Below are 12,500 nucleotides of genomic sequence, written 5' to 3'. Positions count from 1 at the left end.
ACTCACACACACACACACACACACACACTCTCTCTCTCTCTCTCTCTCTCTCTCTCTCTCTCTCTCTCTCTCTCTCTCTCTCTCTCTCTCTCTCTCTCTCTCTCTCCCCCCCCTCGCACACACACTCTCTCTCGCACCATCAACATCAGATGAAGCGACAGCAGATGAAGCAGTCCCTTCGCTTGACGCAGCGCGGCTTTCGCTCCGGCAGCTTTGCCATGCGCAACCCTCGCACCACCAGCACCTCGAGCACAGGCAGCGATACACGCGCCGTGCCGGTGGGTCAATCATGTGCGAAGAGGGGTGGGGGTGGAGTGGCGCGAGTGAGTAGGTGGGTGAGTGGGTCAGGGAAGTGTGAGGACATGAGGAGGTGAATTGGTGAGTGGGCTCTTTGAATGCGTTCCTCTCGCTGTCTTCCTCCCTCCCTCCCCCTCCACCCTTATTTCCAAGCCGCTCCAAGTTCATTCATATCCACATATCACCTCCATGCAACCATCGCCATTGCCATCTCCGATCATTCCTCATCAGGATGAGGTGCGCCAAGTTGCCTTTCGCGCCAAGTCCACTCTCCCCGATTACTTTTGTCTCGCAAACACACGCGCAGAGGCCGCGGCGTACCTCAGAATGGTGCGCACACTTGCTGTGTTTGTCTGTTTCTGTCTGTGTCTGTGCTGTGTCTGTTTCTGTCTGTGTGTGTCTGTGTGTCTGTCTGTGCGTCTGTGTGTGTGTGCCTGTGTCTGTTTGCGTGTGTGCATGTGTGCATGCGTGTGTCTGTCTGTCTATTTGTGTCTGTTTGCGTGTGTGTCTCCGTTGTGTGCAGCTTGCTCTTAAGCGCACCAACCAACGAGCCACCATCACACCATCATGCACCGCACACCACACCGTGCAGGCTGGCACCACCCCCGGATTGTTTCTCGTGCGCGAGAAGGACATGCGTCCAGGCGGATCGTTCAAACGCAAACCGGTATCGCTCATGACGGAGATGCGAGCGTGGTCACGGTGTTGGTGGTGGTGGTGTGGATTGGTGATGTGACAATGCCCGTCTTCGTTTCCACCCCACACTCGCACACACACACACACACACACACACACACACACACACACACACACACACATACACACACACACACACACACACACACACACTTACACTTGCTCCCACTTGCTCCCACTTGCTCACTCCCTCTCTTGCACCCTCGTCTCCCCCTCCGCCACCACTACGTCAGGGCCAGCGCCTGCCAACGAAGGCGTGGGCGGTGTCGTTTGTGAACGGCGGCGGTGAAGTGTGCAACATTCTCATTGAACGCATGAGCAAGCGCGGTGCCCTCAGGATTGGCGGACAGGACGTGCCGGATGTACGTGATGTGGTGATGTTATGGTGGCGGTGGTGGTGCGATGTGGTGATGTGGAGAGGATGTTGTCGTTGTGATTTGGTGCGAATGTGGTCTTCGAGTGCTTCTGCTGCAGGCGTGCACTGTCGCTCACGATCATGTGTGTGTGTGTGTGTGTGTGTTGTGATGCGTTGCTTCACCTCTCGCCCACTTCTTACTTTTCTCCTTGTTGGCGTCTCCGACTCCATCTTTCCCTCATCATCATCATCACCATCATCATCATCATCAGTGCTCGACGGTGCACGATGTGCTCCTGAAGATGGTTCGGTCGCAGCAGTATCCGCTCAAGGCCACGCCCTTCCAGTGCCACCGCTGGTACCACGGCGCAATCTCCCGTGAGGTCAGCACGCAGGGCGAGGGACTGTGTGCGTGTTGTGTCTGTGTCTGTGTCTGTCTGTGTGTGTGTGTGTGTGTGTGTGTGCATGTGTCTGCCTGCCTGCCTGTCTGCCTGACTGTGTGTCTGCCTACCTGCCTGTCTGCCTGCCTGCCTGTCTGCCTGACTGTGCATCTGCCTGCCTGTGTGTCTGCCTGCCTGCCTGTCTGACTCTGTGCGTGCTTAAGGTTGCACCAACAGTTACTTGTCAAGGAGTTTTGTGCACTCCTCCCATCACTATCATCACCACAATCGATCATGTACCCTTCAACCCCTCAACATCCCTCGCCCGCCCTGTTCCGCGTCGTGCAGGAGGCTGAGGCGCGACTGCTGTCTGTTCCCGTGGACGGGCGATTTCTCGTTCGTAAGAGCACGCGCGAAGAAGACATCTTCATCATCTCCCTCACGTTTGGCGGGCGCTGCTACCACAACAAGGTTGGCAGCGCTGTGCTGGTGTTGGTCGTGGTGGTTGTTGTTGTTGTTGTTGTTGTTGTTGTTGTTGTTGTTGTTGTTGTTGTTGTTGTTGTTGTTGTTGTTGTTGTTGTTGTTGTTGTTGTTGTTGTTGTTGTTGTTTCACACGCACGTGCACGTACATCTAACACACGCATACACACGTGTCCTCACTCACTCATTCCACTCACACTCACATGAACTCAGATTGCGTATGTGGATGGGGCGTGGATTGCATCGGCGGCGCCGCTGTTGAAACACCGCTCGCTCGTTGATCTCATCGCCCACCACACCGACGCACCAAACGGCATGCAGACAAGGTGTGCATGCATGCAATCGTGTGTGTGTATGTGTGTGTGTGTGCGTGTGTGTGCGTGTGTGTGCAATTGTGTGTTCCTCCTTGATGCGACTGCTTCACATGTCTCTCCTCACTGACTCGCCTTTACCAACAAAACATCAATACCACCAACACCACTACCAACACCACCACCACCATCCCTCCCCCCTCCCTTCCACGCTTCGACTGCAGCCTGGCCAAGCCGTGTGCGCGCCCAACACCCTGGACCCTCGAGGGAGATGCAGATGCAGAGGCGTGACCCCGACCAGGGATTTCGGCGATGGGCTGCTGGGCATTTGGTCATTGCATCCATTGATGATGTTTGTCCTTTCGATCGTGGTGCTCTGGTGCTCTGGTGCTTTGGACGAGACGATGGTGATACGTGAACACTTGAATTGACCACACAACAACACAGCAGCAACCATTACCACCATCTTGTCGTTGTGTTTTTTGGTAGTTACTTTTTCTCGCCGCATGTGTATGTGTGATTCCTCTGTGTGTGTGTGTGTGTGTGTGTGCGTGTGTGTGTCTGTGGTTTGTGTTTGGTGCCATGAGTGACTGTTGCTTGTCTGTTTTTCGTTTACGATAGTGCAGTTATGTTACATGCCCGTTTGGGTCGTGGGCTGGTTGCGTCACCGCTGTAACACAAATACAGATGTATCACACGCGCTGCCACCGTCCACATACCCTGCTGCGCCTCTGTTTGTCTATCCATAACACACACACACACACACACACACACACACACACACATACTCACACACACACACATACTCACACACACACTCACACACACACACACACACACGCACACGCACACACACACCTCACGGCCCCCCCAACAAAATGGTTACGCCTGCGCTGCGCGTGTGCACGTGTGCGCGTCCGGCGGCTCTGTCCGGTGCGAAAACACGGACAATGGGTCTGTCATCGCATATGGGCGGTGGTCTGGTCGCTGCTGTGGCGCGAAGCGTTGCAGGCGTGCGTATTCCCTCAGCAACCCTTCAACGTAGTCGAGGACACACGGCAGCGAGAGCACCTCATATCCCTTTGCCCGCCAGCGCTGCGCCATGCGGCGGTCGTGTCCGCTCATTGCACGCTCCAACGCGTCGTCCAGGTTGGACAAATCCTCCGCCACGGGAATGTAGTCCACGTGCGGCGTGAACACGTCGTGATAGTACTCCCGGCACTGTGACTCTTCAAGCAACAGCACAGCGTCCATGAAGGCGAGCTCTCGTAACCGCTGTGACCACCCGCTGTGCCCAAAGGCGTAGATGAGGTACTGGAAGTCGCCGTACAGCGATATAGGGACCACCTCCGGCAGCGCCACGACGCCCGGGTGCTCCGAGTCGAAGATGGCTGCGCGGTGGCCGCGCGTGTTGGTGGAGGAGAAGAACATCTTTGGGATCTTGGCGTGCCACTCGCCCGGCCGCCCCATCGCCACCAGCTCGCTGTACTTGTGGCGGTACAGCGCGAGCGACATCTCGCCCGTGCCGGTGCCAAACGCCGCGTTGAACATGATGGGGAAGGAGATGGACGCGTCGCCGTCGCACTTTGCGTTGCACAGCAGCGGCCGCCGTTTGCCGCCAAGCGTCGTCCCGCCAATACCGTACTCGCTCGTCTTGTCTGTCGGGTTGATTACGACCTCAAACGGCGGGATGGGGTTGCCGCGCAGCTTCGCCCGCTCCGTCGCCAGGTGGATGAACCACAGCGCAGACCGCAGGCGGTTCACGTCCATGCCAAGCTGCCAGCTGCCGTAGCGCAGCTCCCCGCCCACATATGAGATGCGCGCCACGTGCTTGCGTTGGCAGTAGAGGTCGTCCACGTGCGCTTGCTTGATGCCCGACTCCAGCCAGGGCCCCAGCTGGTGTCGGATGATGGCCGTGAAGTTGAGGCTGCACGTTTCCCGCGCTGTCTGCTCCCACAGCGGGTCCTCGCTAATGTGCTCCGGGATGGGACCTTGCAGCGCTGCTTGGTTCATGCCTTTGTTCGTCACGCCACCGTTGTGTGTTGTCTTGGCCGCCGCCACCCATGGCACAGGTTCACTCTCGTTGCTTAGCTGCGGCTGTGGTTGTTGAGGTGTGGGAGCGTGTGGTGGTGGGTCGGGGCTGGCAGTATCGCCGGTGCTGTGGGCACTGTCACTGCTGGCTGCATTGTCAGCACTGAGTGCACCTTGCCTCCGCAAGATTGCCGCCACACGCGACTCGTGATCGCTTTCAACTGCAACTGTCAGAACTGTTGGTGTGGCCAGTGGCTGGCCGAACTGTCGTTGTTGTGGCGTGTGCGGTGGAGTGGCCGGGATGTTCACCAGCGTGTCCTTGAACGTTGCCAGCAGCAAGAACGCGCCACACAACACACAGAACGCCACCGAACTCCGCAGGCTGATGTCAACCATGGTTGTGACTGCGTGTATGTATATTTGTGTGTGTGTGTGTGTTTGTGTGTGTGTTTGTGTGTGTGTATGAGAGAGACAGTGTGTGGTGTGTGTGTATGAGTGTGTGTGGTGTGCGTGTCGGGTCTGTCTTCGCTGCTTGCTTACTGCTCGTCACTCGTGTTTTACCTCTTGCCTTTTTGCCGCCACTTGGGTGTTGTGTTGTGGCCTTGCGGCAGGCATCGAGAAATGGTGGAAGATATACATGGAAATCAGCAATTCCTCCAAACACATCGCACCCACGCCAACACAACAAACACGACACACATTTCTACAGCAGGTGTGTCTCTCTCTGTGATGTGTGTGTGTGTGTGTGTGCGTGTGGTTGAGAGGGAGGGTGCATGCACAGCATAATGTGTGTGTATGTGTATGCGTACGTGTGTGTATTCGTGTGTGTATGTGTCGATGTGTGTGTGCGTGCTCAAGTGCTGACGCCAAAGAGTACAGAGATCAATCCGTTTGTTGTGTGTCCCTTGTTTGTGTGCTGGATTGGTTGCGACGTGCACTCCCATGTCGAATGTCACTTTCGTGTCGCATGTCACTTTCGTGTGTGTCAAGCCACCCACGGTCGCGTTGCTCCATTTTTTTTTGTTGATCTTGCTGATGTCCCAGCCTGCCTGGCCCGCCTTCCCGACGCTTCACTTGTATGCTTGATGAGCAGGCGTACACGCACAGGACTTTTTTCGCTCAATTTATTTCGACGGTGCACCCCGTTTCTCGTCCTTCGTTAGTGTTCTCGTTCTCCGTTTTCTTCTTCCTCTTCGTTCGTTGTAGGTTTCTCCACAAGACTGTACACAAGGCACAACCGACAGCATGGTGAGCGTCACTGAGCAAACCAGAGCTGTATGTGTGTGTGTGTGTGTTTGTTTGTTTGTTTGTGTGCTTTCGTTGTTATGGATGAGTCAAGACAAGGCTGTTGCTCCATGCTCCAGATGACTCCTGCCGCGCTTGCGTGCTTGAGCTGCTGCATGGTTGCGATCTCGCTTGCCAAAGTGTTTAGCGCTTCATTTCCATTTGAACCTCTGCCACTGCACCGCAGTCCTCTCTGCTGTTTGTTTGTCGCCACCATTGCTTGAATCACTGTCGATCAGTTCCAGCTTCCGCCTCCCCCCTCCCCAGCTGTGTGCCTTCTTCCATCTGTCTATTGCGGAAGATTTGTGCGCGATGAGCCGCATGCGTAGCGATAGCGGCTGCGTGACCACCTTCGCCTCGCACTCACGTGTTCATTCAACTCACCCACACACCATCATGTCTCCGCAACACGACCACGACCCCGCCAATGCTGACCGCTTTGACACGCAGGCTGACGAGGACATGCGGGAGCTTCTGTACAAGGTGCTGGTTGTTGGCGACAGCGGTGTGGGGAAGACGAGCCTCATCAAGCGGTATGTGCACGGCGTTGCCTCGGACAAGTACAAGGCCACCATCGGCGTCGACTTTGCACTCAAGGGTCAGTTTGCTGAAGTAAAGAGAGAAGAGGGGGGGGGGGAGTAGTTGTGTGTGCTCTGTGTGTGCTCTGTGAGTGTGTGTGTGTGTGTGTGTGTGTGTGTGTGTGTGTGAGTGTGTGTGAGTGCGTGTGAGTGTGTGTGCACCATTGATGGGGCCAGAGTGCTGACGCCGTGCCCGTTTCTCACCCGTGCTGCGGTGTTGTGTCGGTTGATGTATTTACAGTGTTGCAAGTGAACGAGAACACAACTGTGCGGCTGCAACTGTGGGACATTGCAGGTGCGTGTGTGTGTGCATGAGAAAGGAAGAGAGGGAGTGTTGGTGTCGTTGATCTGCGCCTGCGTGCATGATGCATGCGCGCGTTTGCGTGCGGATAGGGCACATCGTTCGACTGTGTGCTTGAGTGAAGGGTCACCACGCTGACATACACAATACACACAACACACACACACAATACACTCATACACATTCACAATACACACACACGCATACACAACACACACACACGCATACACAACACACACACACACACACACACACACACACACACACACACACACACACACACACACACAACAGGCCAGGAGCGGTTCGGGAGCATGACGCGCGTGTACTACAAGGAGGCCGTGGGGGCGTTTGTCGTGTTTGATGTAACACGTCTGGACACGTTTAAGGCTGTCAAGACGTGGAAGGAGGACATTGACGCAAAGGTAGTTGCGTGTTGTGTGTTTGTGTTGTGTGTGTGTGTGTGCGTGTGTGTGTGCGCGTGAGTGTGTGTGTGTGTGTCTCTCTCTCTCTCTCTCTCTCTCTCTCTCTCTCTCTCTCTCTCTCTCTCTCTCTCTCTCTCTGTCTCTCTCTGTCTCTCTCTGTCTCTCTCTCTCTCTCTCTCTCTCTCTCTCTCTCTCTCTCTCTCTCTCTCTCTCTCTCTCTCTCTCTCTCTCTCTCTCTCTCTCTCTCTCTCTCTCTCTCTCTCTCTCTCTCTCTCTGTCTCTCTCTCTTTCTGTGCGAACTGTTCTCAAAGTCGCGTGTGTGCCACTTGCTTTCAACCACTGCTCACCAACCAAACCACTGCCCACCGCCAATTCCACGCAAGGTGTTTCTGCCGGACGGGTCGAAGATACCTGTTGTGCTGATGGCGAACAAGTGCGATCTTGCGGTTGAGGGATTCAGGACGCAAGAGGAGATGCAGGAGTACTGTGCAAACATGGTGCGGCGCACAGCTGTTGGGGAAGAATGGGGGGGGGGTTGAGGATGAAGGGTGGAGCGGGGACGTACTTGCTTTGGCTGTGTGTCTGTGTGTGTTTGTGTTTGATGTATTGTGATGTATTGTGATGTATTGTGATGTGATGTGATGTATTGTGATGTGATGTGACTTGATGTGATGTGATTGTTGTCGAGTTCCACCCCGCCTGCACACTGGCTCATCTCCACAACAACAACAACAACAACAACAACAACAACAACAACAACAACAACAACAACAACAACAACAACAACAACAACAACAACAACAACAACAACAACAACAACAACTCTCAGGGCTTTGTGTCGTGGTTTGAGACGTCTGCGAAGCTGAACAAGAACATTGAGGAGGCGGTCAACTGTCTCGTGCAGAACATCCTCGAGAAGGAACCGGTACGACCACGCTCACACCCGTTGCCTGCAGGCATTCAACTGGATGGAAAGTGGTGGGACCGTAGGGTGAGAAGAGGAGACGGAGGAGACGGGGGAAGAAGGACTGGACGTGTACTGTATTGCTCACACACACACACACATCTGTACCGCAACAACAACAAAAACACCAACAACACAATACACCAACAACGACAGGACTCGCCACACAGCGATGGAGATGTGCTTGACATCAAGGACACGAATCCAAAGGACCGCGAGAAGACAGATGGCGGCTGCTGCTGAGCGCAGTGCATCCACAGCCAACTCGCTCACTCTCTTGTACTCGTATGTGTAGGTGTTGGTGTGTTTGTGTGCTTGTGTGTTTTGTGTGTGTGTGTGTGTGTTTTGTGTGTGTTGTGTGTGTTTTGTGTCTCACACAAACACCCCCGCAAGCATACACACGAAACATTGCTTGTGTCACCTATTGCCCTTTGTGTGTGCCTTTGCTTTGCTTGTACTCTCTTCTGCCACCGTTTCCTATGGCCCAAGTTATGCTGACGCCGTGACGCGTTGTCGTACATTGTACCCTTTATGTTTGCCTCTTGACTTTGGTTGTCGTTGGTCTGTGTGCTTGCTTCTTGCCTGCTTGTTGGTTTGTTTCGTGTGTCTCGCCGTTTCCTTGCGCACGTTTGCTTACTTTCTCTTCTTCCTCTTCGGTTTGGTAGTTCCCAGTCACCATAATGCTGTGTACGCGACTCTTGCCTGGTGGCCTGAATGCAAGACTGTAGAGCGGGGGGCGGGGGTGGTTTGGGAGAGAGGGAGGCATGGACACACAGGAAAGTTGACAGTCACAGAGAGAGAGAGAGAGTGTGTGTGTGTGTGTGTATGTGTGTGTGTGTATGTGTGTGTGTATGTGTGTGTGTGTGTATGTGTGTGTGTGTGTGTGTATGTGTGTGTGTGTGTGAGGGTGTGTGTGTGTGAGGGAGTGTGTGTGAGGGAGTGTGTGTGCGAGAGGATGTTCCAACGTTCAAACTCACGAGTTTGGCGCGGTTGTGGAGGATTTGTTAATGATTTCAACCAACTTTCAGCAATCACGATGACCAGAAGACGACGAACAAGCCGTGACACTGGCGGCGGCGGTGGTGCGATGATGGCTGGTCATAACAAGCGGCAGGGAAAGGGGAGTAAGGAGAACCTCAATGGCACGCATGCCGCTGAGGAGATGGTGGTGAAGAGTGAGAGTGCTGAGAATGGCGAGGAGGTCATCGACAAAGGTAGCATCCGTTCGTACATCACAAGGCTCGCATCACCGAACCTCAAAGCCCTTCGCACACCCGGGTTGGTTGGTGACCATTTCGGTGTGCTTTTGTGTGTGTTTGCATGTGTGTGTGTGCTTTTGTGTGTGTTTGCATGTGTGCTTGTGTGTGTGTGTGTGTGTACATCTGTGCTTGTGGCTGCGTGTGCGTTTGTACGATGATTGTACGCGTTGTGGGGATTACACTACAACGTCGGCTGTCTCTTTTCTTCATTGCCTTCTCGACAGCGTTGCTTTGTACATCCATCAACTCCATGCACACACACACACACACACGTTCACACACACACATGTTCACACACACACATTCACGTTTACAAACACACACCCACATTCACGCTCACGTTCACATGTACTGCAGCAGGTCCAACAAGAAATCACGACCAAAGCCCCAGCTGAAGGGCAGTCGGCGAAGTGGGCAGACGAGCGCAGTGACAGCGTCGCCAACAACATCACACAAGACAGACCTTTCAAACTGGGTGCGTGGTCTTTGGAGTGGGACCCTTGTATTGGCTGTCGAGCATTGTGCTTTCGACTTGAATGTGAACTGACCCCTGAACACACACACATATACACACGCACGTACACACACACGCACACATACACACGCACACATACTCACACACACGTACACACGTACACACACATACACACGCACACATACTCACACACACGTACACACGTACACTCATACATTTGTACATCCACACGTTCAGTCGACGCTGTCGCCGTTCCTGACAAAGAAGTGCGCATCGCCCGGCAGCGTGAAGAAACAGCGGCAGCGCCGCCCATCAACGTCCTCCACATCGTCCTCATCAAAGAAGAGCACGCCATCGTCAGTGGCATCAGCATCATCGAGGCTGTCGTCAACGCGCAAGCGGCGGCACTCGCGCGAACACGTGAACGCCGCATCGCCGTTGTCATCGCACCACGGATCCCCGACCAAGCGCGGCTACGAAACACACCACGAGGTGCGCCGAAAGCGTGTGTTGTGTTGTGTTGTGTTGTGTGTTATGTGTGTGTGTCTGTGTGTGTGTCTGTGTGTGTGTGTGTGGTATGTGTGTGTGGTATGTGTGTGTGTGGTATGTGTGTGTGTGTGTGTCTGTGTGCACATGGCACATGTGACATGTGTGCAATGGCGTAGACCACCACGTCACCGCTGCTTGATGTTCGACACGACGACACATGTCAGGTGTTCATGCCAACAGAGGAGGAGCAGGATTTGTTTCTCGAAGCGCAACAGCGCGCACTCGAGGTCAGCACACGCAGCCCGTGGCGTGGCGTTTGTGGTGATGCTGATGTGGTAATGGTTGTGATGGTGGCGATGTATGTTTGTGTGCATGCATGGTTTTGTTTGCTTGCTTGCTTGCTTGCTTGTTTGTCGCTTCGCAATGCTTTGTTGTTTTCTCACCATTGTCACGTTCATATGTACATCCTGGCACATCCATTTATTTGAACCACAGGTCAACATGAAGCAAGGTGTGCGCTTTGCTGTGACATCTGGCTTGCTTGGACTGCGATGACGACACACTTGAACCTGCGGTGCCCGTTTCTTGTTCTTCCTCTCACCACCCATCCACATGCTACTATTTTGTGTGTGTGTGTGTGTGTGTGTGTGTGTGTGTGTGTGTGTGTGTGTGTGTGTGTGTGTGTGTGTGTGTGTGTGTGATCCCAACAGCTGACAAAACTACGGGCGCCGGCAACAGCCAACCGTGAGCATTCATTGCATGCGTGTGATCCTGTGCAAGTGTGTTTCATGTGCGTGCGTGTGTTCATGTGCAAGTCCGTGTTCATTTGTGTATGCAGCACTCTTGGTTCTCATCTTCAACCACCACCACCAACAACAACTGCCGCCTCTGCCGCCGCCACGCCAACCCCAGGGGCGTTGTTGATTCGCAGCTTGAATCTGTCGTGATTGGTCGGCACGACATCCCCGTGTGGTTTGTCTCCGCATATCCACAGGTACGCGCGCGTACACACACACACACACATGTGCGTGCGTGCGCCATCGCCACAACGCTGGCGACGACAATAGTGGCAGTTGTGATGGCAGTTGATTGGTGATTGTGGTGGCGGTGGGGGTCGTGGTCGTGTTAATGCAGTTGATTGGTGATGGCGGCGTTAATGGGTGGTGCGAGGAGGGACAGGAGACCACGATGTAGTCGTTTGTTGTCATGTGGTGTCGACATGACAATCACAGCCAACACATCCATCTCACTGCAACTGCTGTATGGACCACGACCACCACCATCACCAATCAACCATCATCACCACCGCAATCACCATACCACCATGGTGATGATGATGATGACAGGAGTACCAGAAGCAGAAGAGAATATACGTTTGCCAGTTTTGCCTGCAATACTTCAAGACGCAAGAGCAGCTGGCACGGCACATGGTGAGCTTGTGGTACGGTGTGATGGTGATGATGATGATGATGATGATGATGATGATGATGATGATGATGATGATGGTGGTGGTGATGGTGGTGGTGTGATGCGTTTTCAAATTGCTTCGCTATCTGTCGGACCAGACAGTTGATTGTGTCGTGTTCACAACCACTGCCACTGCCACTGCCACCACTGCCACAGGGCCAGTCGACCGCGTGCCACCCGCGCCACCCGCCCGGGGATGAGGTGTACAGGCGCGGGAAACTCTCGCTCTGGGAAATTGATGGCGGGAAGAAGAAGGTCGGCACATGGTACACGTGTGTGTGCTTGCACCCCCCACACATGCGCACAGACATTCACACACATGCACACACGTACACATGCGCAGTCCCTGCAGCTGCGATGCACTCCTGTTTCGTGTGCATCCGTCCTCAACCCAACTCAAAACCCAACTTAACCACCACCACCACCACGGCGTGTGTAGGTGTACTGCCAGAATCTGTGTCTGCTGTCGAAGCTGTTTCTCGAGTCGAAGACGCTGTGGCGGGACGTGCAGCCGTTTCTGTTCTACGTCCTCACGGAGTGGGACGACACCGGCGCCACCATCGTCGGATACTTCTCAAAGGTGAACACGAGGGGGTGGGGGATGGTGATGTGGTGGTGGTGGGATGGTGATGATGTGGTGGTGGTGGTGGTGGTGGTGTGTGTGTGTGTGTGTGTGTGTGTGTGTGTGTGTGTGTGTGTGTGTGTGTG

The 12,500-nt window shown here is 54.2% G+C and overlaps 4 protein-coding genes across 4 annotated transcripts in view; 3 read left to right on the top strand and 1 right to left on the bottom strand.

Annotated features, from left to right (window-relative positions):
* The window catches only part of PTSG_10712 (uncharacterized protein), a gene marked incomplete at both ends in the record, with an annotated part of 4,721 nt that extends 1,911 nt beyond the window's left edge, over positions 1-2,810 (top strand). The window contains 8 exons of the mRNA XM_004988620.1: positions 150-278; positions 529-627; positions 890-964; positions 1,227-1,355; positions 1,621-1,731; positions 2,077-2,199; positions 2,422-2,534; positions 2,744-2,810. Of these exons, the coding sequence (XP_004988677.1) occupies positions 150-278; positions 529-627; positions 890-964; positions 1,227-1,355; positions 1,621-1,731; positions 2,077-2,199; positions 2,422-2,534; positions 2,744-2,810 (846 nt within the window). The remainder of the gene's footprint in view (positions 1-149; positions 279-528; positions 628-889; positions 965-1,226; positions 1,356-1,620; positions 1,732-2,076; positions 2,200-2,421; positions 2,535-2,743) is intronic.
* A 474-nt stretch (positions 2,811-3,284) lies between these two features.
* Positions 3,285-4,993, bottom strand: PTSG_10711 (uncharacterized protein). Its single transcript, XM_004988619.1, has one exon. It carries the CDS (start codon positions 4,944-4,946, stop codon positions 3,402-3,404), a length of 1,545 nt encoding a protein of 514 aa, XP_004988676.1. The 5' UTR covers positions 4,947-4,993; the 3' UTR covers positions 3,285-3,401.
* A 215-nt stretch (positions 4,994-5,208) lies between these two features.
* On the top strand, positions 5,209-8,797 carry PTSG_10710 (rab GTPase). The gene is made up of 8 exons (XM_004988618.1): positions 5,209-5,262; positions 5,644-5,798; positions 6,285-6,432; positions 6,654-6,707; positions 7,008-7,138; positions 7,522-7,635; positions 7,968-8,063; positions 8,259-8,797. Exons 2-8 carry the CDS (start codon positions 5,796-5,798, stop codon positions 8,343-8,345), a joined length of 633 nt encoding a protein of 210 aa, XP_004988675.1. The 5' UTR covers positions 5,209-5,262; positions 5,644-5,795; the 3' UTR covers positions 8,346-8,797.
* A 326-nt stretch (positions 8,798-9,123) lies between these two features.
* Positions 9,124-12,500, top strand: part of PTSG_10709 (uncharacterized protein) — a gene marked incomplete at its 3' end in the record, with an annotated part of 8,359 nt that continues 4,982 nt past the window's right edge. The window contains exons 1-10 of the mRNA XM_004988617.1: positions 9,124-9,380; positions 9,719-9,836; positions 10,074-10,328; positions 10,550-10,612; positions 10,821-10,836; positions 11,036-11,069; positions 11,238-11,319; positions 11,672-11,755; positions 11,949-12,047; positions 12,232-12,372. Of these exons, the coding sequence (XP_004988674.1) occupies positions 9,139-9,380; positions 9,719-9,836; positions 10,074-10,328; positions 10,550-10,612; positions 10,821-10,836; positions 11,036-11,069; positions 11,238-11,319; positions 11,672-11,755; positions 11,949-12,047; positions 12,232-12,372 (1,134 nt within the window). The 5' untranslated portion in view covers positions 9,124-9,138. The remainder of the gene's footprint in view (positions 9,381-9,718; positions 9,837-10,073; positions 10,329-10,549; positions 10,613-10,820; positions 10,837-11,035; positions 11,070-11,237; positions 11,320-11,671; positions 11,756-11,948; positions 12,048-12,231; positions 12,373-12,500) is intronic.

Source organism: Salpingoeca rosetta, assembly GCF_000188695.1.
Source record: "Salpingoeca rosetta unplaced genomic scaffold supercont1.34, whole genome shotgun sequence".
Classification (NCBI taxonomy): Eukaryota; class Choanoflagellata; order Craspedida; family Salpingoecidae; genus Salpingoeca; species Salpingoeca rosetta.
The sequence above is the reverse complement of the archived record's forward strand: the minus strand, read 5'-3'. Positions and strand labels throughout refer to the sequence as shown.